Source organism: Polypterus senegalus, chromosome 10 (genome assembly GCF_016835505.1).
Source record: "Polypterus senegalus isolate Bchr_013 chromosome 10, ASM1683550v1, whole genome shotgun sequence".
In the NCBI taxonomy this organism is placed as follows: domain Eukaryota; kingdom Metazoa; phylum Chordata; class Cladistia; order Polypteriformes; family Polypteridae; genus Polypterus; species Polypterus senegalus.
In genome coordinates, this window is record NC_053163.1 from 162,319,238 (window position 1) to 162,343,037 (window position 23,800).

Consider the following 23,800-nt stretch of genomic DNA (forward strand, 5'->3'; position numbering starts at 1 on the left):
AGTACCTTACAGCATATTGTCACTCTTAGGGTGTATGCCAGGGAACAGAAGTAACAAAAAAAGATGAGCCTGAAAGGGAACAACACGTGGGCACCAAGAAGGCACAGCATCTGTGGGTCCGAGTCTCTCTGACATGAACCCTGTCATTTGTGGCACTTTTATATAGCGACTTTCACAGGCAGCTTGGCTCGGAAATAATAAGGACATGTCCACCGCATGAAGAGCAGAGAGGAGAATGAAAACTCGGCTGCAATGAAATTCTAAACTCACATTTATTTAGATGACAGAACGTAGAAAGTTTCATCCAAATGACCACCACAAGGTCCAGCTGCTGTACAGAGTGACCTCCAGCAGGTGAGTGGCTCGTTCAGCGAGTGACCTGGCGCCATCACAGAACATGACAGGATGGGGACAGCAGCACCCCCCCCCAGTGTCCTGCAGGAGAGAGGTGGCCAGTGCCACCTTCTGAAGAGCACAGTCGGTGCCACTCAAGTGAATACCCACAGTGCACTGGTGCCAAGGGAGTCAGCAAGTCTTAAGCTGTAATCGTTCCATATTTTAGGGCTCGGCGTCCAAAGATGTGTGGCCGTCACTCAGATAAGGAAGTCTGAAGTGCTGGGAGGATAACGAGACCCTCATGGGGTGTCTACCCTGGACTTCTTCTGTCCACAACTGCTGTGTCCGGTGACTTTGTTGGGGCCGAGACTTTGCCAGTGTTGTGTTTCTTTCTCAATAATTCATCGCATTCAAGATCTTTAAATGTGCAGCCCTCACTTGTGTTTTGTGGGTGGGACATCACAGGTGCAGGCCCACCCACCTCCTATATATGGCAGTTAGACCTGAAGAGGTGGGGCCCTCTGACATCACAGGTGCAGGCCCGCCCACCTCCTATATATGGCAGTTAGACCTGAAGAGGTGGGGCCCTCTGACATCACAGGTGCAGGCCCGCCCACCTCCTATATATGTCAGTTTATTGGGGCCCATCGATTGCTGCAGACCTCAACAGGTGGGGCCCTCTGACATCACAGCTGAAGGCCCGCCCACCACCTATATATGGCAGTTAGACCTGAAGAGGTGGGGCCCTCTGACATCACAGGTGCAGGCCCGCCCACCTCCTATTTATGGCAGTTTATTGGGGCCCATCGACTGCTGCAGACCTCAAGGCGTTTGGTGAACATCGCTTTCCACGTGTTGGCTCCCGTCTCGAGGTTCTTTGTTTCTGCTCTCCTCACAATTCTTAGCTGCCTTTTGTCTTCTGTTTCTAATTTTTTTTTGTTAATAAATCCTCACTTTCTAGAGATTTCCATTGGAGTTGTGTTTACAGTCTTCTCTCCCATCTAAGATGTTTTCGGACTTTGAGTGCATTTTGAACTTTAAAAGCTCGTTTCCTAATTGGGGTTTGCACAGGTTGGCTGACTGCCAAGGTTAAGTCCACATCTGGGCAGGTTGGCGAAGGTCCCGGCCTGCTGTTTTGGGACTTTTAGATGGCCTCCATCCCTTTTTGCCTCGTCTGTTATGCACTATTGTTGGTTTCTGTGTTTTTAAATTGTTCATTTACATGTTTTGATGTAATGTCTCTCACGTTTGTCTATGATTTACTCATTGTGTACTGTAAATGTAAAGGAGGCGGGGCTGGTCTGATGTCACCTCCCCCTGGTTATGCACATCAGCTGAGAAGGCTCAGGAGTAGGAGATCATTGCATTTGTGTGCAGTGTTGACGAGTACTGGTAGCTTTGTGTGGAATTCTCTGGTTTTTGATTATTTTCTGCGGATGGTCCAGGATGTTATTTTTGGGTTGTGTTTCTTGGGACCTTTAAGGCAACTCCTTTAATACTTTTCTGAATATTTGGCTGTATTTTTCAGCTTTGTTAAGTAAATCCTTATTTTGTCTTTTTGTGCACAAGCTGGGGGCTCACAGTCATTCATCCTCTTCCTTGTTAGGTTTATTACTATATTCCATTACGTTTTTTGTAATATTTGAAACTATTAAGCCAGTTTTCCCCATTTTGGGCCTAGCCAGGGCTGAAGCCTGCAGGTATATTTTTCAGGCAAGCTGGTCTGGAGCGAGTCTCTTCAGGGCTGAGCAGTGAAGGTCCTGGCCTGCTTTATAATGATTTCTGGAGGCCTCACACGGGTTTCATTGTGTTTGTGATTCCTAATCATGGCACACGGCTTTGTCGTCTCTCTCTCTCTGTGTTGTGCTACTGTGTCTGTGTAACATTTTTACAAAGTCCTTGGTATTCCTTGCAGGGTCTTTTAGCTTGTTCTCTGTATGCTGAAATGGGGGGCCACAGGGCCCACTGACGCTGCAGCTGTAGGCCCCGCCCCCAGAAGTCAATGAAATGGACTACAACTCCTGTCATCCAGATCTCCTTGTTTAGATCTGAGATCCCCAATTATTACAGGAGGAGTTTCCAGCCATCCTCTGAACTTGCTTATTCAGTGCCAGGTCTTGTGGAAGAGGAGTCCATGCCAGCAGGCACTGGGCACAAGGCAGGGATAATCTGGGGAGCCACGGCCCACCTGCCAAGTTGTTTTGCCTGCCTAAGGTAAAGCCATCCCTGATGGAGGATCGCAGGAATCGTGGGAAAGAGGGGTCTTTTCATCGGATTGGCTGGCCCAGCGCTGACTCAGCTGTGGAACGGCCAATAGGGGGAGGCAGCTTGATGGATGAGGTCTCCAGGACTCTAAACAAATCCCAATCCTATTATGGGATATCATTGACTGCTAAATTCTACTCCGTACTTCTACAATTTTTCTTTCTATATTGTATGGGGTTGTTCTGTTCTGTGTATTGTATTGTATTGTGTTGACCCCCGTCTTTGTGACACCCACTGCACACCCAACCTGCCTGGTAAGGGGGGGTCTTTCTTTGAATTGCCTTTCCGGAGGTTTCTTCCATTTTTTCCCTACTGGTTTTTTTTTGGGAGTTGTTCCTTGTCTCCTTAGAGGGTCAGAGCTGGGGGGCTATCGAGAGGCAGGGCCAGTTAAAGCCCACTAAGGCACCACTTGTGTGATTTTGGGCTACACAACAATAAATTGCATTGTGTCGTATCCCACGGTGAACAGACACACACACACAGACAGACACACAGACAGACAGACAGACAAAGGCCATTTTCTGCTATCTGATTCTCACACTTCTCTCTTTAGCATTTACGAGTTTTGAAATTGTGGACCGGCTTGCTTTGCCGTATTACTTTTGGTAAATCGAATACAACCTCAGAGTTCACAGCGTGGACCACAGGAGTCACAGTTGCCCCCCACTCTGTTCTGTGTGTTTTACTTTTGGTATTTTAAAAAGCCTTCGCCCCATTTTGGGGTCCCTGCCGGTTGGGCTCTGACCTGTCCTACAGGCACCGGGGTCTCTTCCAGGCTTATGTCTTATTTTTCAATTATTGTTTGTGTTGTTATGTAAAGTTTTGTCAGTAATGTTTTCCATAAATCGCATTGCTGCCTCCCCAGTGTTTTGTGGGCGGGGCTGCCGTGACATCACCACTGGGGGTCCGGCCCCCCGCCTGTGGAGTGCAGGCCTGCTGTTCTTACGGTTTATTGGACCTTTTCCTCCCTCTTTGCGACTGGCGAGTTACTTTGTAGCCATTGACTTGCTGCTGCTAATTGTTTGCCTTTCATTGATTTTTTTTTTTCATATCAAATGCGCCTTTTTAAGTCCCTTCAGCCTCAAGTGTTGTTCTGTTATTATTATTCTCGTCCCATGAAGGACATTTCAGAGTATTTTTGCACTTTTAAAGTCATGTTAAAGTCGGGGGTCTGGCTGCCTGGGGTAAGGTCTATGGTGGGGCAAGCTAGCGAGATGCCAGTCTGGCCTGCAGTGTATTTTGGGGCCTGCACCCCCTCTTGGCATTATGTGCAGCACATTCATAACTGGCAGCTCAGGTTTTTGTGAACTTTGAGGTCTGCTTCCCCCATTTTGCTACAACACCAAAGCTGTGGCCTGCCAGGTCTGCTCTGCTTCATCACTTTCTGATTAGAGTTGTGCTGCCTGCAGTAATACGCTAATTATGATCCATTACTGCCGAGTCCATTCTGGTGTCTCCTTGAGGTCCTCCTGTCCATTGAAAGACCCCTAAGATGCTGGGAGCCATCGACTCAAAGGATGAAGAGACTCCGATGGCGGCACAGACCCGTACTGTTGAATGACCAGCAGCGGGCGGAGGTCTCCAGGGCTGACTGAGGACCCCCATTGATGCTCAGTGAGGACACTAATGGGCAGACACTGGGAGGCTCCTTCTGCTCCGTGCTGTGTTTTTAAGCAGACCTGCATTGGCACGTCTGTACGTTTTGTAAAGTCTGGGCTTTGTATTTGACCTGTAAACGTGTGACACAAAAATAGCAGGCCCGGGTTATCAAGGTGGGCAAAATGGCTCAGGAGGTTCATGTGGTGGAAACACGCTCGTGTCCTCCACAGCAGACCCCAGGCTGGATGTGAGGGTACATTTAAAGGACATGCTCCAGCCGTGCCCAACTGGTGCCCATGTGTGTCTCGCTGTAGCCAGGCACAAGTACTGTGACACGGCTGGCATGTCACATTATGGACCACTACAGTGGTCTGCAATGGACACGGCTTTAGACGTTTCCTCCACTGCCCTTGTTACACATCTGGTGCAGGCCAATCAGGGAAGAGAAGGTGCCCAGGAGTCCCACCAGCCAATCAGGGAACTGCCCTCCCCACAGAAAGCCAGGGGGCATCCAGTGTATGGCATTAGCAAGATCAGCGGCACTACTCAGGACATTCAGTATCTCCTCCTGCACAAGCCTCTCCAGGGATGGCATCCTAAGGAGAAACAAGCCTGTGAGTTGGCATCGGGCAGTCCGGTTGTGCCCCAGTACCTCACGAGACCCTCACACAACAGCTCTACCTGCTCTTCTCAAGTCGACCTTCTTGCTTCTTCCTTTTCTGGATGAGATGCACAATCACGCTGGTCGACCTGCAAAAGAGAACCAAGGACCGTTAATCAGGAGCGAGAGGAGCCGCAAGCCACAAGTGGCAGAACAGAATCAAAAACAGAGGGGCCAAGTGACGGAAGCGAAGGGGTGGGATGGGCAAGCTGGCACAGCTTTAAGATGGCCGTCCCATTCGTCTCCAGCGGCTGCTCTTAAGGAATCTGAAAGCTTTTTTTGTTTGAGTTCACCGTGACGTGGGGGCAGCCATGTTGTGCTTCTTTAGCGTACCATCAGGGCCATCTTAACAGCATTATAGCCCCCCGGGCAGAGCAGTGCACTGCGACCCCCTACCAACACAGCATACAGAGATTAGCATGGGGTCCGCGCTACTGCCCAGTGTGCCCACACGTCAAGATGACCCTGTGCACCGTCGCCACAGCACCTGATGTGTGATGTCATCACCACGCCTTTACTAAACATGGCAGTGCCACCTGCTCGGTCATCCTGGCACTGGCATCAATCCACAACTCTCTGCTTGCATTTATTTGGATTTTTTTCTTGCATTTTGCGACTGATTTTTGTTTTCTCGTATTCGTCCAAACATTCGATCGTTTTAGACCTTCTGTCTGTCTGTCTGTCTGTCTGTCTGTAAACACGATGACTTGAGTTCACTTTCACTTTGGTCAAACACATTTGGCACACAAGCATTGGGTACAAGGCCGAGACTTCCATTAACTTTGGAGCTCTTTCTGTTAGCTTGACGTGGTCCTAATCCTGAAACGTTTCCCCAAAAATATTCCAGATGTGATCGTCTCACACCTTATCAAGGTAAAGCAGCACTGCTAAGCAGGTTGTCTCTTTACGTTCTGACATATAAGACGACCGGCTTGTGAGACAATCCCAATGTTGTGTCTGCCGTTCAAACGGCACAACAAGAGCCTCCCGTGTATTAGGCGCGGGCGGGGAGTGATGCCATCGTTGGCTTGTAGATTCCTGCCATTGAAGTCTGACTTTGGATTTAGGGGTTTGGTTTTGGTTACAGCGGCCTCCGCTCGGGCGCCTGGTAAATGAGACGTGATGACGCTGTGAAATCAAGTCAGGATTTAGGAGACGCAAACTTGGCGTGGCACTCCACTAGTACTGCATCCAAAATCGAGATTTATTTAAAAGGCTTAGTAGTGGTGGCCAAGAAAAATGGAGAACGAGAGAAAATCGCTTATCATGTAATGGAACTTCACCGTCACAAAAGACCGACAACAGCAAACGGTGGGACGACGTCCATGGAGAAAACAATTCCAATTCTCCCGTTACTCGTGTCACATAATCCCGATGTCTGGAAATCCAGTGGAATCCCCAAAACGTGCAAAGAGTTAAGGGGGTGGAACGGCAGACCGCGGCCCCTAAGAGGTCAGTCGCGTAACACCACACGTCACGAGACGCCCCCAACGTCAGTCACAAAACGGCCATTTCACGACTGACGTTGGGGGGCCTTACCCAGCATACATTGTGGGCACTGCAGGCTGCAGTTACACTCGTCTCCAAAAAGTGGGCATCTTTTACTAAAGTATTATTAGGATTTACTTCTAGAAAAAGCAGCACAATGCATTCCCACAATTCAATGCTTAAGAACTGAAGACTGGGCTCTTGACCAATGAATGAGGGGGAGAGGCAGGTCTTCACTCCAGATGCTCGTTCACGACGGCGTTTTCCAAGGCGGTCCACTTCAGACTCTGCTAATGAAATGGCCGGTTTGGGATGAAGTGAGCCAACAAACGGACGACTCCGAGCGCGGATTGCGCAGCTCGAGTAACTCGCGATGTGTTCATGGCCGTTTTTTTTTTGTCTTGTCCTGACTGTTGCCTCCTTTCTGTTTTAAACACGAGATTACAAGTTTTTCTCGGCTGTCACTATGAAGCACTTGGGGGTACAGGATATCGTTTTCCTTTAATGTCACAGCAAGTCTCGACCATCCTTAAGGCCTACGCAGACGTTTTTGGTGTTGGCATTGCAGGCTGCAGAGTCCAGGTGGCAGGTCAATGAAGTGAACAGAAAATCAGCGCCATTACGGTGCACCCCGGTGTACTGGCACCGTTTGGTGGTGTCGCCACTCTGATCTGTGCATGAAAAAGAGGGGCATAACTGGCAATGGCAGCGTGAGCTCGTCTGGAGGATATCGACAACGACAGGGGAGTCACACACGTGCGATTAGGAGCGGGTCAAGTGGAGGTAATAATCCGCCAGGCCAGGGGGTGCGCTGAACCTGCTTCTGTTGTCTCTGTAGGCCACGTTTGGGAAAAACTTGGCTGATTTAACGACGATGTGGCTTCACTTCCACTATCGCCCTTTACAGATCAGTTCAGTCTGGAACTCAAGCCGTGCACATCGCTGCTTTGTGGCCAGAGACAATATACGGGGGGCCCACAAACCTTTCCAGGGTGTTGAGCCTCATTCTTTCACAGGGGTCACAATGACGATGGCTGACTTATGAGCCAATTTAGATGTTAGAGTTGTGTGCTGAACTGGAGCTGACGCTACAGAGACCACCATGGCGGCCCCTGTTCTGTTACAGGTGTTAACAACTGCAAGCGACGGGCACTTTCAGTGTGAACTGGCTAAGCGGTCACAGTCACCCCTCAGCCACACTGTGCCACCTGAATGGGGTGGAACACTCAAGATGATACCCAGACATGTGCTTCTCTTAGGCAGGACCCAGACGTGGTCAGAGCACCACATGGAGTGAAGCCCCCCCAGGTCGGGTGGAGGCCCCACAAACTACCCAGAGACCCCAGCAGGGCCGCCCCACAGGCTTATAGGTCTTAGGCAGGCCTGTGTGTGTGTGTGATGGTCCTGGAGTGCTGCCACCTAGCTTAGGAGGGGAGCATACAGGGTTAAAAGGCAGGCTCCCTGCCAGGTAAGGAGCTGGAGTTCATCACGACTGGCATGCCAGTCTGCCACTACGGCAACTGACAGGCACTGACTAAAGGCACGCGGGCGACCACACGGATTAACGTTACTCTGAGATTCATAAAGGCGCTGCGCGTGGCACGGCACGTGGCACATGGCATACGTACTGCCCAATTTATTTTGCGTGTGTGACATTTTTGCCTTCTGAGTGTGGTGTGGAATCAAAGGAAGGTTTTATACAGGAGGCCCCTCAACTTACTTGATGTCTGCCCACTTATTTTTGTAACAGGCAAGTCTGGCAGTAAAGACGCAGATTGTCGGTTATACCTGCACTGTTATCGCTCTTTAATTTAATGTTGTTTTTTATCAGTACGCTGCTGCTGGAGTGTTTATGAAGTCTCTCTCTCTCTCAGTTATATAGCGCCTTTCACATCCACCTCTCTATCTCTATCACATGGGCTTTGCCTGAGCTGCAGGTGAGCTGAACTCCTCAGACATCTCTCATCATTAATCTCATCATTAATAGAATTATTAATATCATCATTAATATCATTATTAATCTCATCTATACTAATAAAAGGCAAAGCCCTCATTGACTGACTGACTGACTGACTGACTGGCTGACTGACTCATCACTAATTCTCCAACTTCCCGTGTAGGTAGAAGGCTGAAATTTGGCAGCTCATTCCTTACAGCTTACTTACAAAAGTTGGGCAGGTTTCATTTCGAAATTCTACGCCTAATGGTCATAACTGGAAGGTATTTTTCTCCATTAACTGTAATGGAGTTGAGCTGGAATGGCGGGGGGAGTTTAGTGTGACATCATCACGCCTCCCACGTAATCACGTGAACTGACTGTCAACGCAGTACATAGAAAACCAGGAAGACCTCCAAAAAGCGCTTAAGAAAACATGCATTATATAATTGAGAAGGCAGCGAGACAATAAGAAGCGAGTGAGTGACATATACAACCATATTCATGAGTTCTGCTACCTCGGAAAGAAAGCACGATGTAAACCTAAACTTTAAATTAAGTTCATAGACAGGCTGACGCTGGCGTTTCTCATGCCCACAGGTAATGCGGGATACAAGTTTAATGAGAGGACGCAGGATATAAACGAGAGTTTTGATCACTTTGTAACTAAGTTAAAATTGCAGGTGAAGGGGAGTGCTTATGCAAATTCGGAGACTGTGTTTGTGGGGGATTGACAGTTAAGGCGGGTGGGGGAGTCACGTCATCATCTCCCCTCACACCTCATTTCGCTCTGAGCTGAGCTCCGCGGCTAACGCCGTCTTCCGAAGCAACTTCGTCAGACTGCCACCAAATACTCACAGAAAAATCCACAAGTTAATACACACACTGTCTCTAGAGTTTCTCCACACTGAATCCTCCAGGCACTACTTACAAAAGGTCACATTGACAATCGTGTTACGTTATTTTTAAAATCTTTCCTTTTCTTAGCACAAGCACAGCTGAGAAGCTTTATGCATGTGCTCCATAACGTTAAAAATAATGCATTTAATCACACTTTGCATTACAAGCAAAGGGAGCTTTTGTCAATGCATGATTTCCTGGTACACGATTACTTTGATCAGCATCCCGATTCATTTTACCCTCGCACCACCTTAGTTTGAGAAGAAGTCTGAAAAAATATGAGGTTAACACAGAAAAACAGATCACCAATTCAAGCTTTATGAATAATCGATTCGCCATCAATAATTGTTTTGGTAAAGCCATCCTCCTTCCATTTTATAATTTTTCCGCCACTAGCCATGATTAAATGAGCGGTAAATAAAGTAAGAGCAAAGCGAGGGTGACTTATTTAGGCAGGCATATATATGACAGCAACACTCATGACAATGTCAATCATGTTACGTTATTATTAAAATGTTTCCTTTTCTTTTTCATTACTTCTTTAACACACTACTTCTTCGCTGCGAGGCGCGGGTATTTTGCTCTATATATAATATATGAATGACCTCCAAAGAGCTGAGACTTTTGATATCATGAGCGTGTCTGTAAAACTGGGGTCTCCTGCCCAGCAAAAGTCGAGCAGCCAGCGCGTGCATAGCTGTGCCGGCCTTTGAGACGCTGACTGCGCTTCTGCCTTAAGTCAAAGTGAGCACTTTTAATTTTTTCATCCTCCCCTGAGCTATAGCCCAGACAAGTGCAAACACGGGACCCCTTTTCTACACCACGGCAAAATAATATTAAGGCAATTCACACTTTCTTTTGCACGTATACGATTATGAGGTCCTCACCTCGGATTATGAAGACACGCACAGGAGTGGAGGACTGACAGTGCCATCACAGCCGATTAATGGCAGGGGCGGCTCACCAGTCTACACAAGACCCCGCGACTGTCCCCAAAAGGCGATCATAACGTCAGCGAACACATCTCTCTATACTATATAAAAGAAAAAGGCAACTTTCCTTTCTTTACACCTTTTTCCTTTTATCCCAAACCAAAGCCTTTCTCTCTTAACACTGCAGAAGACACAAAACTAATTTTCTTTAAATGCCGGTAAGGCACATTACCAGAGGCACAAATTTGAACGTTCACATAGAAAATGTAATTTCTATACCACAGCCGTCATGTAGCGCCTTTCAAAAGGGATCAACTACCGAGAGATGATCCAAATACATTTTAGCTGCTGTTAGTTACTTACCTGTTGTGTTACACAGTCTTTAAAATGTAGTTTACCGGCAACCACTCCAGTAGTGCTCAATGTACCTGTACTTCTTGAAACGTTAATGTTTTACTGTTTAATAACTTATAGGCTATATTTTATTATTTCTCCCTTGCACTCAGTGACCAAAGCTATACACACACATATAGACACATACAAACATACACATATATATATATATATATCTATCTACATCATATATACACACACACACACACACACACACATATATATATATATATACCTATCTACATACATACATACATACATATAATTTGTGTGTGTGTATGTATGTATGTAGATAGGTATATATATATATATGTGTGTGTGTGTGTGTGTGTGTGTGTATATATATATATGACAGCAGCAATCCAAGCTGTGAGACAACACTAAAAAGGGGGCGTGTCAGACGTTGTGGTACATTTTCTGATGCAGCTACCGAAAACAACTTTGTGACGCTGCCGCCAAATACACAAAACAATTACTTTAACAATCATGTTACGTTATTTTTAAAATTTTTCCTTTTCTTTTTCGTACCTTCTTTAACACACTACTTCTCCACTGCGAAGTGCGGGTATTCTGCTAGTCATTAATATAATTATTAATCTCATCATTAATCTCATCATTACTGTTTTTTTTGCCCCCCCCCCTTTTAACTTGACGTGATTTTTATTGCCGACTGCATTTGATTTTCATGTCACTTGTTGTCACCTTCACAGGAGCCCTCAAGGCCGACATGCACATTACATTTATCACTTAAAGCCCCCCCATGAGACCACCTGTGTGTCACGCAGACGCCATACCAGGACAGACAGAAGAGCAGCGCAAAGAGCCGAGGTCCACATGCAGTGCCCTCCACTACTACTGGCACCCTTGGTAAATAAAAGAAAGCTGGGCTGAGAAAATGAAAACTAAATAAAATAAAACAGCAATGTGAATTGTGTACCAAGGGGGTCCTAAAAGGAAAAAGAAAAGGCAAAGGAAAGCTCCGTCCTTACCTGAGCACCGTCACCAGAAGAGAGGCACCCCACAGGGCCGTGCTGGCCACCCACCACCGCTCAGAGCGGGTCGCGATCAGCTTGGCATCGGCTGCCCAGGCGATGTGCTCACACGGGTAGTACAGTTGGTCCACGAGGTTCCCAATGACAGACAGGCACCTCAGGGGGGCGGCTTCACCCTACGTGGAGGAAGAGTTGCAGAGAATTATGGGAACTGGGAGCTGCAGCTGGGCACCACTCATGGCGGCTTTGTGTCGTTTGTGACAAGTTCTCATAGGAGCTCAGTGACAGGGTGACAAAGGGCGTTTGAAACAGACCACCATAAATGGAGCCCACTAATGAACTGCTGAGCTATGGCCGAGCACACAAGTGTCTGACGGAGAGCCGGCCCACGAGGGGCTTCTGCTCCGACGATCGTCAGAAAGGGTCACATGAGGTGAGGTTTGATTCTTTCATCGGCGAGCGAGGCGGACGGAGTACGAGATTATCGAGTAGCCATCGTGGACAAGGACGCGGAGATCGAGTTGGCGGGCAAGCAGACGGTCAGTGCGGCGCAGATGAGATCAATGACCTGCAACTGAAGGGAGCCAGCGGCCGGAGGGCACAAGGGGCTAAAGCACGGGGCACAAAGGGCCTCATCGGATCGAGGTGTCCGGCAGGGGTCAGTGGCGGGGAGGCCACTCTTTTAAATTTCTAACAGGAATATAAAGCGGGTGAAGTTTCATAAGCACCAGTCTGAGGACCCCTGTACTGCATACACACAGGTGGGCACACTGGTAGACAAACACACCTGACGTAAATAATCACCACACGTAGGAATGTTAGGTTCAGATGGGCTTTGGGGGGTCTCAACGTGGACAGGAGGAGGTTATAAAACTCACTGTGGGGGTCTCACCTGGAATACTATGTGCGGCCAGAGAGAGACAAAGGGCGGAATCGGCACAGAGGGTCCCTGCTGTTACTTTTCAACAAGGACACGGGTGGAAACGCGACACAAACCTTAGCAAGTGTATCTTCACGCTGGGGACCTCCAAAGCTCGAGTCGCTGTAACTTTGGAGACATCACTGAGGGCGAGTGGCGCTGGTCAGCCTGATGGGCCGAATGTCCTGCGTCTTTCTAAAGACAAGCAGCGTTTGTACTCCAAAGGCCGAGATGTCATCAGGCAGACAGCGGAGGAAAAGACAACCAAAGACAAAAGCCACTGGCTGTCACTGCTCGTGTGTGGCCGAGTGTCCTCAGTGTCATCCAGATCTCGGTGAACGTGGTACCCACAGGCCTGAATGCCCGCTGGCAGATCCTGTTTGTGTGTGGCTGGCACCTGTTCTGTTGCCCCTTAGTTTTGACTCACATTTATCTCCCGATTCCCAACATTCCTCATCCCGCTTGTGGCTCCTCCAGCCTCACGTGACGAGGTTTAAAACACTGAAGGCTCCCTTTAAGGGGTCTCTCGCCTGGTCTCCAAGTACCCAGGGTTCAAATGTCACTTCATGTTCGTGTTGCTGGTCATTTAGTTTCTTTGTATCTTCTTTTGCATTTCATGTGTTTTGTGGCCCCCATGCCTTCCCCACAGTCCCCTACAGTTCATTAGGAATTCACTGGGGTGCTGACGCCGTACAATACAATTTATTTTTGTATAGCCCAAAATCACAGAACAAGTGCCGCAATGGGCTTTAACAGGCCCTGACTCTTGACAGCCCCCCAGCCTCGACTCTCTAAGAAGACAAGGAAAAGACCCTGGTAGGGGAAAAAATGGAAGAAACCTCCAGAAAGGCAGTTCAAAGAGAGAGACCCCCTGTCCAGGTAGGTTGGGTGTGCAGTGGGGGGTCAATACAACACAATACACAGAACAGAACAGAACACAAGTCGTCCTCAATGGAGTATAAAAATAAACATTTTACAAGTCCGGAGCATTAATTTAACAGCAGATGATATCCCATAATAGGATTTGTTTAGAGTTCTGGAGACCTCAGCCCTTCTCCTGTGCTTTTGCTCTTTGTCATCTTTCTTTGGAGGGCATTGCCATCTGTGCCATCCATTGTCTAACCCGCTGAATCCAAATAGGGTCACGGGGGTCCGCTGGAGCCAATCCCAGCCAACACAGGGCACAAGGCAGGAACCAATCCTGGGCAGGGTGCCAACCCACCACAGGACACACACAAACACACCCACACACCAAGCACACACTTGGGCCAATTCAGAATCGCCAATCCACCTAACATGCATGTCTTTGGATTGTGGGAGGAAACCCACGCAGACACGGGGAGAACATGCAAACTCCACGCAGGGAGGACCCGGGAAGCGAACCCAGACGGGTCTCCTAACTGTGAGGCAGCAGCGCTACCACTGCGCCACCGTGCCCGTCTTATTTATTGAGGTTCTTCGTTGCCTTCTCTGTTACTGGTCATCTTTCCCCCTCTAGTGGGCACTTTTGGGATATTTTGTGACTTTTAAGCTTGGGGACTCAAGTGCAATCATTAACTAAGAATGTGCCTTCGGGCCAAGGTGGCATTCACGTTGCTGGGCCACCGCCGACTTCATCAGCAAACTCAGCTGCGACTTCCCGAGAGCAGAGCGCCTTTCCAAGAAGCTGACGCACCACAGCGTGGCCTCGGCCTTTATTCTCCAGCAGGACTCCACCCAGACCGGCCATCATGGAGGGAGGGAGGAAGACTCCACTACTGCCAACCTGTCACTTCTGCAGCGTCCTAAAGTGACACGATGCCCCCCCACACACACCTTACAACAGACACCCAGACCTCAGTGAGGTGCTCCTCTGATTTGTAGGATTACCGCCCTTTGTGTGCCCCATTCAACGGCCTTCCTCCTCACTCTGGCTCTCACTAACACAGTCTTCATCAAACTATTTGCAGGCTATCAGGGGAGACCCTCCATGGCAGAACACTTGCCAGGGGTCCGGACATCTGAAATGTCGCCCGGGTCACCCGTACAGAAGATAAATGTCACCTGATGTGAGCACATTTCCTTACAAACACTCACACACACCTTTGAGTTTATATAGTGCCTTTTCATCGTCATCATCATCATCCATTTTAAAGGACCCCACTCCTTACCTGCTATCCCAGAATTGTGCCTGAAGCCTCCAAAACGGCCCACAAAGCAAACTTCACCCCAAGGCAAGCCTGACCGCAGGAAAGCGGGAGGCTTCAGGCCCGAGAAGGCCTCAGAAGGGGAGTCAGGAGCCCCAAAACCCTTGAGCTGCGTCCCCCCAGAGTGACTGCCTTATGTTAACCTCCTTGGCGCTAGTCCTGAGCGTCACTTGGACAACTGTACAGACGCGTTAGACCCGGGGGTCACTCGGGCTATAAAAGTGGCTCGGGAAACGGGATGGGCGTGTCTTGTGTTACCAGGGCAACGGCGCAGACACGCCTTCGCTTAGCCTCGTAATGGCACCTCGTAAGAAACGTCTTTCAGCAGACCTGGCGTTGCTCGCTCTTGACGGTGACACGAGCAGCGATGGCGAGGTGATCAGTGAAATCAAAAGGGGTTTCTGGCGAATCCGAACGCGACGCTCGTGTCAACCGCACTTGTGCAGTGGGCTGTCAAAAAGCTGATCAGCCTGGAAAGAAAACCCGCAGGGATACTGGCCGGACTGGGACGTCAGATTGGGAATTTCACCAGACACATTATGTACGGCAATAGCGTTACTTTGGATTGAGATTATTATGACTAGGAGGCTCCGCCCCCTCCTCGCCAACCGCCATGTGGGCACTACCTGCTAGCCACTTTGCGGCTCTGCCCCTCGTGTATGGGGCGGCTGACGTACAATTTAATTACACACGCCTAATAGAGCCGACTATTTGACATCACAGCGAGTGATTAAGCAGAGTAAAAAAGAGAAGACGTCATAAATTGAAAGTAAATGATGTTTCATGTTGCGCTGCGCGCTTCCGTTCTGTTTAACAGACAAATACTTTTTAAACTTCAGTAAGAACAGCGTTTGGATTGAACTTCTCGTTAATATCGCATTGAATTGATTTTGATTCCGCGTTTGGACTTTCATCGCAGCGTATAACTGCCGTCAGTGAATTTCGTTTCTCTCTCTCCTTTTTGGATGTTTGTCCCTGTGATTTGTTAATCGTCTTTGCCAAAGCTAATCTAACGGGAAACGTTTAAATACGACGGGCATATCGAGGTCTCCTTTGGTGTCTCACGTTAGATGTCGCCTGTTCAAATTTTACGCGTCTGAATTGTTTGACTAATTTTCAATACAACTAATCTTGTCATATTGCATAGCCCGCCACTTGGACATCAATGACACAATGACATGACGACACGTCCTTCTGTCAACAGTAATCCGGCCAGCAGAGGACCCGACGGTAACAGCGGCTGTAGATATTCTTCATGATATTGTAAGTTGATGTTTTCACCACCGACTGTTTCAGTCTACTGATATGCACTTAACTAATTGGCCGCTACATCCTAACTACAGGGTGGAGCCAATCCCAGCCAACACAGGGCACAAGGCAGGAAACATACCCCGGGCAGGGCGCCAGCCCACCGCTGTTGCCGTGTGACCGATCGACCGATTTCCGTGTAAATTTCTTTGACTTCATCGTTTCTCTGGACGCAATTCTTCAGTAATCTGGACAGAATACGTCTTCTTTAATTGGGAACTTAAAGTGAGGAAGACATAAAAATGGAGGAACTGAGCGTGTCTGCCGAAAGCATTCACACCAATGAGAGGGGAGAGGACCACGAGGGGCGGGGCTTGAGAGGAGGGCGGGGCTTGATACAATCAAATGGCCAAAGTCTCGTCCCAGGACAGATTTATTATAATAGAGAGATTTGTAGTATTATTATTATTATACTTTCTACACTTCTGACTTTGCACTTTTAGTGTTTTGCATGTCTTACAGTAGAAAGATGAGATTTAATAAATATATCTTTTTTTCAAGCCACTTTTACAAAGTTTTTTCACAAAGAAATGTAACGCCAAGGAGGCCACTGTGCACCTCGTATGCTGAGCCGAAGCCCCCGCAGCTGAAGGTCGTCCCCCAGTGTCATTTAAGAGACCCCCAGATGGCAGCTGTGGCCTCATTTCTACTTCAGTCTCTCGTTCCTTGCGTGGCCTGAGATGTTCGACTCTTTTCTCATTTTCTGGACTTTGACTTTTCTTAATGGGATTTTCTTTTTGGATTATTGACTGGTTGGTTTCACTTCGGTTTGCCGTTTTATTGTCCCTTTTTTGCTTTTGGATTTTTAATTTTTTTGTACACAAACCCTTAAACATAAAGTGACATTGTCTTGTTATTGGGCCAGCGGTCCCCCCTCTCTTTTGGAGTTTGATAAACCAGCTGCTGAAGGGGACGTCGAACTCGAGGATGTCAAATGACACAACTAGGAATGACAGGAGATGACAACCCACACACTGCATGCGGACAGCCAATCCACGTGCTGCCTGGCACCTCCCGGGCATGGGGAGTTCAGCCTCAATCTCCGGCCTTCCTCCTTCACTTCTGTCTCGGTTCGACAAACGCCAGACATCACACAGACGAGCCTTCCTTCCGTCTCCCACCTTTCCTATTAAGGCCGGAGTTATACTTCACGCGACGCGACGCATGCTGCAGCGGACGCTCCTGCTACGCAAGCGTTGAAGTGTTTATACTTGCGTGCGTACTTTATGTAAATCTGGAGGAATCCACCAGGTGGCAGTGTGAGATATTATCACGGTGAAAACAGGTTCGGCTTCTCTGTGTTGTGAATTGCCTAGAACACCTATTAAATTCCGATAACACCTTACCGCAATATCTCTGAAAAGGATGTTTATTGATTAAATCCATAAATCCAGGGATGTGTGTGTCCATTCCAGGAAGCATTGGGCACGAGTGAGAAACAGTCCCTGGACGAGGCCTCAGCTCATCGCAAAGTGAATACAGGCACACACATACACTCGCGTCATGTTAGCGGCACCAAATCTGCATATCTTTGGAAGGAAAGCGGAGCACAGTGTGGAATACAAGCAGGAAATACCAGCAACGTAACTCCCTGCGAGACAGCAGCGCTATCGCTCCGCCACCGTGACACCCCCATGTGTGTAATTATTAACAGGATTCATTATTTAAACGAAAATATATGTAAAATGTAACATGCACACTTTAATGCATTTCATCATGAAAGTGATATCAAGTATAAATCTAAAGATTCTAAATGTGCAGAGAGTTGGAATATCAGACATTTCATTTGTTCTGTTTGGCGATCTATTGCTGCTTTCCGCTGCTGAAGCAAAATGCCGACATACAGATTCATTCGTGGTGCTTTTATATTCAAGCGTCGCATATTCCCGATCGTAATGACACGATACATTTTAAAAGTCTCGCATACCATCTTTTGTGCCGTCTATTTTTTTTTTTTTTTTCTTCTTCACATCGGCTACATGATGTATAGCGCTGTATTTGAGCCATTCATCAGACAGCAAAGCGCGCACGTCGATCCCCGAAGGATCTCCAGAGAGGTTTGCTGTCACATGTAGATAGTAAACAGAGACTCTGACGTCACGTTCCGACTTTTAGCACACTGCGCCCCCCCGACTTTTGCTGGTACTGCAACTCGCGCACGCGTCACGTTAATTTCTGAGGACCTGCCCAGAGGACGCGTGAAATGAACGCTGGGAACGCGTGGCAGCCATGATGCGGGCGCGTACGCGTTCTGAGCGTGAAGTATAAATGAGCAGTTACAATACAGCAGTCTGGGCCTTTTCGACTACAAACGTCTCAATTTTGGAGTCTCTTGGAACAAACATTTGACTGCGACCTCAAAGTGGAGGTTTATGGAAGTTCAAAGGTCGGCAATAAAGGTGGGTTTAACCCACCCGGCTCACTGCTGGCACAGCTGCTTCACATGAAGTGAAACTCCAAAGTGGCGGCAGCGGCACAACCTCGTGACTTCCTGCTGGTCACCACTCACGTCTGGGTGACTTTATTGGACATGACAGATGTGTGCAGGTTCTTTAGCTGCTGATTGGTCATTTGATCGAGTTCTTACATCGCTTGACTACTCGCTTAGTGAATTCTCACGCCGACATCCCAGAAGGGAGGCGCACACTTATAGGAGACAGTAAGCCATCGTGCCATCTGAACTGCTGGCAAGGCACTGGGAGCGGATGAAAGGTGGACCCCAGCACCCTAAGAAGGGGCACCTCGTGTCCCCACACTCAGTAATCATCATCATCATCATCATCATCACGGCGTGTAGCGCTACTTCAGACGGCGTGCAGCGACGAGGTTACCTCAGTCCCCAGCCCGTAGTCCCTCGTGTACAGGAACATGGCCAGGTCGTCAAAGAGCCGCAGGACCGTACGGCAGTGACTGAGCTGAGCGGACAACAGCAACAGGCGCCTCCCAACTTCTGATCTCCCCGAAGACTTCTGCAGCATCGATCCACCAACCAGCTGGCAGCCATAGCACAACGTCCTGATCTGCAGATATGAGAAGACAATGAAAAAGACATTCCTTAAAAGACACATGCAAGGACATCTTCACTCAGAGGGCACAGCACAGGAACGACTCGCCGCAGGGGGTGGGTGCGCGGGACCCTCCTGTGCCATCTCATAAAAGTTATCCCGGGGGCTTTGCGTCCCAACTGCCGTTCCGAACGGAGCGATTTACTGAAAGGCATCAAGTGCCAACATGGACTGCCATCTGGGACTCGCTGGCCTGTCTGAATCCGACTTCACTACTCACGTGTGGAGGAACACGTCATAATATTCTGAACAAGGACACAAATGAAACAGACAGACAGACAGACTGTGTGCAAGAAGACATTAAACCAGAGCGACACGTGTGGGCAACGCAGCAATGAACGTATACAGTACAGACACAGCTGGCACCTTCACACACTGAGACACGAGGGCTTCGTCACTGGGCGAGTAGCTCTGAGGGAGCCGCCTCTCGGTGGTCTTCACGTGCACTCCTGGGGGACCCCCTATGAGTCTGCAGGTTTGTATGCCAACCCCTGGCACCTTTAGCTGATCCCACTGACAAACAGACTCAGCAGTGTGAGCCTCACATGGGTAAGAGACGTCGGACGCGTTGCATTATCGTCCCAGCTTTACATTTTAATTCACTTTCTCCATCCAGCACACACACACACACACACACACCGGGACCCTCAACATTATAAACCTGTCCAATCAGGCAGAAGTAGGGGCCCTGGTTGGTCATTGTGGGCGGGGCCCCGTCACACCTACTCTCTGATTGGTTGCCTTGATGACCGTGCACCGTACAAAAATCACAATGTTGATGAAATACTGCAGTTAAGACAAAGGAGGCCTCTCAACGACACGGTGAGCCAGCGGACGGCGCGTTTAGGACTGAAGGCTTCTTAACACAACGAGATGTGCGAATCGCAACAAGCCGCCGAGACGTGGGGTGGAAGGAAAACCACGAGAGGCCGACACTTCGCTTCCAATCTCTGACGCCTCTTTAATGTCAAAAGTCAAACACCCCGGAGATGATGATGATGATGACGATGAAGATGATGAGATCGTTGATCCACAAAAAGCTTTTGATACGATTGAACGGCACTACCTGTTCACTACATTGGAGACATTTGGGTTTGGATCAAACCGCTGCACAGCAGACCAGACCAGACATGAAGCCTCAGTTTGTATTAACCACGTTAACTGAGAACACTTCAAACTAGAATGGGGTGCCACACAGAGATGCCCCTCGTCACCACCAGCAGTTCGCTGTCGAAATGTTTCTGGGATAATCGGATTATCAGAGAAGGACTTGAACAGCAAATCTCGCTCTGTGCCGATGATATCAGACCACAAAATGGGGGGAAACGTTAACATCATACAAAGTTATTGTCTGTTACGACTCTTTCATTTAATATCGTTCTTCATCAGTAGGCTGCTGCTGGAGTGTGTGAATTTCTAAAGTATCCATCTGTCTAACAGGATTTCTAAAGATCTCTGGTCTCAGAATGAATTTGACTAAACGTGCGCTCTGCCCAGTGAGCTCCCCAGCACTCAGTGTCAGACTGGACTCCTCACTCCGATCATCGCAGATCAGTTTAAACACCGAGGGCTCGACGTCACAAGTAGACATAAAGCTCTCGATCAACAACTGTACGGAAATATGAAGGCAGACTTGCAGAGACGCTCAACCGTCCATCTCACTCTCGCTGGAAGAATGAACGTTGTGAAGATGAATATCCTTCCTAAGCTTCTCTTTTGATTCCCAATATACATCAATAAATCATCTTTAAGAAATCAGATCTGACCGTAACCTCATTAATTTGAAATTCAAGACCTCCACGTATCTAAAGAGCGACCCTACAAAGACCAAAGGCAGAAGGTGGCATGGCTCTGCCCGACTTTCAGTTTTATTATTGGGCGGCAAACTATAAAAACCTGGACATGGACACCAATAGATGAACACACACAGGCCTGGTGCGCAATAGACATCAAATCCTGCAGCACGTCTTCGTATTCCCTGCTTTGTGCCCCGTAAGTCCAAGTCATCGCCGATTTCCCACCAAGCCAATGGTGCTTCGCTCACTCAGAATACGAGCCAATGTAGGAAGCGTTTTAAGATGGAGGATCTTTTATCTGCGGCTCCTCTACGTGATGACCACCCTTTTCAACCCTCACAAAGTCTGGAAAACATTTGGAATTGAATTACTTGGAGATCTTTATATAGACGACATCTTCACATCCTACGACCAACTCCACTCCAAGTTGAACTTCCCATTTCTTTCACTGCCTTCAAATCAGAAACTTTGTTAAACAGAACCTGCCTGACGTCCCTCCGATATCTCGCAGTCTCGAGCAGCATCTCTGTAAGTTATCCAGCCATTTGACAGTCCGTCCCTTTCAAAGATCCAAGAGGACATTGGGAAAAGGATCTCTCAGCCAACATCTCAGACACGGAGTGGAAGGCAGCGACGCAGAGAAGCCACTCGAGCTCCACACGCGCAGAGCATTCAGTCACTCAAATGGCATATCGAGCACATCTGTCTCGTCTCCAGGGCGACAGCCAACCTGCGAACGCTGCAATCGAGCTCCAGCCTCACTGGGTCACATGTTCAAATTAACATCTGTAAGTGCCAATCAGACATCCTGGGGGTCCCAAGCCCTCCTGATCCACTAACAGCTCGGTCTGGTGGGCTCGCAGAGGGGCTTAACGTGGAGAAGGCCAATCCAACTGTCATGGCCTTCACTTCACTATTGGCACGCAGGCTTATCATCCTAGTCAGCAGGTCACTGGTGTTTTATATTATTTGAAATTGGAACAAATCAAATTGTCACTTAGGGGGTCTGTGCAGAACTTTTTCAAAACCTTCTAATTAATGACATTCTAGAAGAAGCTTTTAAAGCACCGATTCTCTGCCCGTTGTCTTTTCCTTCTCCGTTGATCTACTGTATATTCACTTATTCACTTATCTATTTACTTATTTTTACTCGGTTTAAGTTTTATTCTGCCGCCCATGCTCTCATTCTCAGGGGTGGAGGTTCATTTGTTTTCAGTCCTACTCTTGTAAAATTGATCTTTTCCTATGGATTGTTGTGCAATTTCAATAAAATTAAAAAGCGTTGAGAGCCTCGAAGGCGGCCCAGGACGAGCTATTGAGGCAGCTCAGCTAGCAGCTAACCAAACGGACTGAGTGGTCTCGAATGGCAGACTTCTTTAGTTCCAAACAACACAAAACCCGAACGAAGGGTCCCCTATTCTGGGCTTTTACTCGGCACCACAGCTCTCAGCTAAATGTCCTCGTTTGGCCCCAAATCGATATTAACCGTGTGGTGGATGAACATCAACTGCCTACCACCACGTCCCATTAAAATTGTTGGCACAATGACGTTTGGATGGAGGGCTTGGCTGTTGTGGTTATTCATGATAAACTTTTAGAAATTCTTAAATTGTTTAATCGGATTAACTGCGATATCAGAAGAAAGCTGATTTCCTACAGATGTGATGTGGCAGGTGGTTTCATTCATAGCGATGCACAAATGAGTAGTAAAGGAAGGTGAACTGGCCCCGATATAAAGTTTGGGGGCGGCATGGTGGTGCAGTGGGTAGCACTGCTGCCTCGCAGTTAGGAGACCCGGGTTTGCATGTCCTCCCCGTGTCTGCGTGGATTTCCTCCCACAGTCCAAAGACATGCAGGTTTGGTGCATTGGCGATTCTAAATTGTCCCCAGTGTGTGTGTGTGTGTGTGTGTGTGTGTGCGTGTACGCCCTGTGGTGGGCTGGCACCCTGCCCAGGGTTTGTTTCCTGCCTTGCACCCTGTGTTGGCTGGGATTGGCTCCAGCAGACCCCGTGACCCTGTAGTTAGGATATAGCAGGTGGGATAATGGATGGATAAAGTTTGGGCTCTTTGTCTATTTCCGCCCCCGATCTGATTTAAGGCCCACAGGCAGCACATTGCGACGTCCTGAATTTGTCACCTGATCCGTGGGCCTGGCGGGTGTCGCTTGTGTTTCTTACCGTCACTTCATAAGCACCAAGGTGCTCAGGACTACATAACGGCTCAGCTCGGTGGTCCTTAAGCTCAGTGCTGCAGGCTTTCGTCCCAACCACCTTCTTACTTTTAATCGAACTCCAACATCATTTTTAAAAAAGTTGCGATTTCCCAGTTTCTGTGATTTTAATGTCAAAAAAAACTACAAAGACGGCTCTGCCGCGTTTTAATTAAAATGAGCTCGTCGATGACGCTGAAGCAGCTGCAGAGAACAATAAACAGCTTTTAGTGATTTATATTCAAATATTTTTATTTATTGCTGCGTTGCACAGCCCGCTTCTTTATTTAAAAAGAGTTCCTCCATACTCACAAAGGTTCGGACTTTCGACCATCACGAAGCCCAAGCGCAAAGCGGCGAACTTCCCCCTCCAGCTCCCCGGCGCTGCTCGCATTCGACCCGCCTAATCCCTTCGGGCGCTCCTTTCCTCTACTCACCACCTTGTCTCGGCCTCTGTACGACTCCAGCACCGCCACCAGCCTCTCCGCATGACCTGCCATCGTGCAATCCGCTCACCCGCTCCAGCGGTACGAAGGCTGAGCGGACATCTGAACCCGGAAGCGTCTGCCGAGGATTGTGCAATCATACCAGAGGCTAGACCAATCGGAGACAAGGACGGGCGGGCATTTTTAGCCTTATTCACCAATGAAAGCGCAACTTAGACATCATTGGTCCGCCGAAGTCGGGGGCGGATCCTCCGAGCGCAAAGTCCAACTCTAAACAAACGTCCCTGAGCGGGTCGGGATGGAGGATATGGGCGGATGAAGTGGCCGGCAAGTTCGCCGCTGCACCGCGGCCTGTTACTAGCGCTGGAG

At 48.4% G+C, this 23,800-nt stretch overlaps 1 protein-coding gene and 1 long non-coding RNA gene across 2 annotated transcripts; both read right to left on the reverse strand.

Moving 5' to 3' along the window:
* Positions 1-253: 253 nt before the first annotated feature.
* LOC120537918 lies at positions 254-2,575 on the reverse strand. The gene is made up of 2 exons (XR_005635413.1): positions 1,113-2,575; positions 254-885 (listed from the first exon to the last, which is right to left on the reverse strand). It is a non-coding gene; the product is annotated as an uncharacterized LOC120537918 (long non-coding RNA).
* Positions 2,576-3,637: 1,062 nt separating this feature from the next.
* On the reverse strand, positions 3,638-23,561 carry pex11g (peroxisomal biogenesis factor 11 gamma). The gene is made up of 5 exons (XM_039767194.1): positions 23,423-23,561; positions 18,747-18,935; positions 11,500-11,678; positions 4,882-4,950; positions 3,638-4,796 (listed from the first exon to the last, which is right to left on the reverse strand). Exons 1-5 carry the CDS (start codon positions 23,483-23,485, stop codon positions 4,589-4,591), a joined length of 708 nt encoding a protein of 235 aa, XP_039623128.1. The 5' UTR covers positions 23,486-23,561; the 3' UTR covers positions 3,638-4,588.
* Positions 23,562-23,800: the final 239 nt, after the last annotated feature.

Coding starts and splice junctions, on each gene's coding strand:
- pex11g (XM_039767194.1), bottom strand. CDS start 23,485: ATGGCAGGTCATGCGGAGAGGCTGGTGGCGGTGCTGGAGTCGTACAGA. Junction 11,679..18,746: donor ACTACGGGCTGGGGACTGAG/GTAACCTCGTCG, acceptor TCCTCCACGTAG/GGTGAAGCCGCCCCCCTGAG. Junction 4,951..11,499: donor CTTCTGGTGACGGTGCTCAG/GTAAGGACGGAG, acceptor TCTCTTTTGCAG/GTCGACCAGCGTGATTGTGC.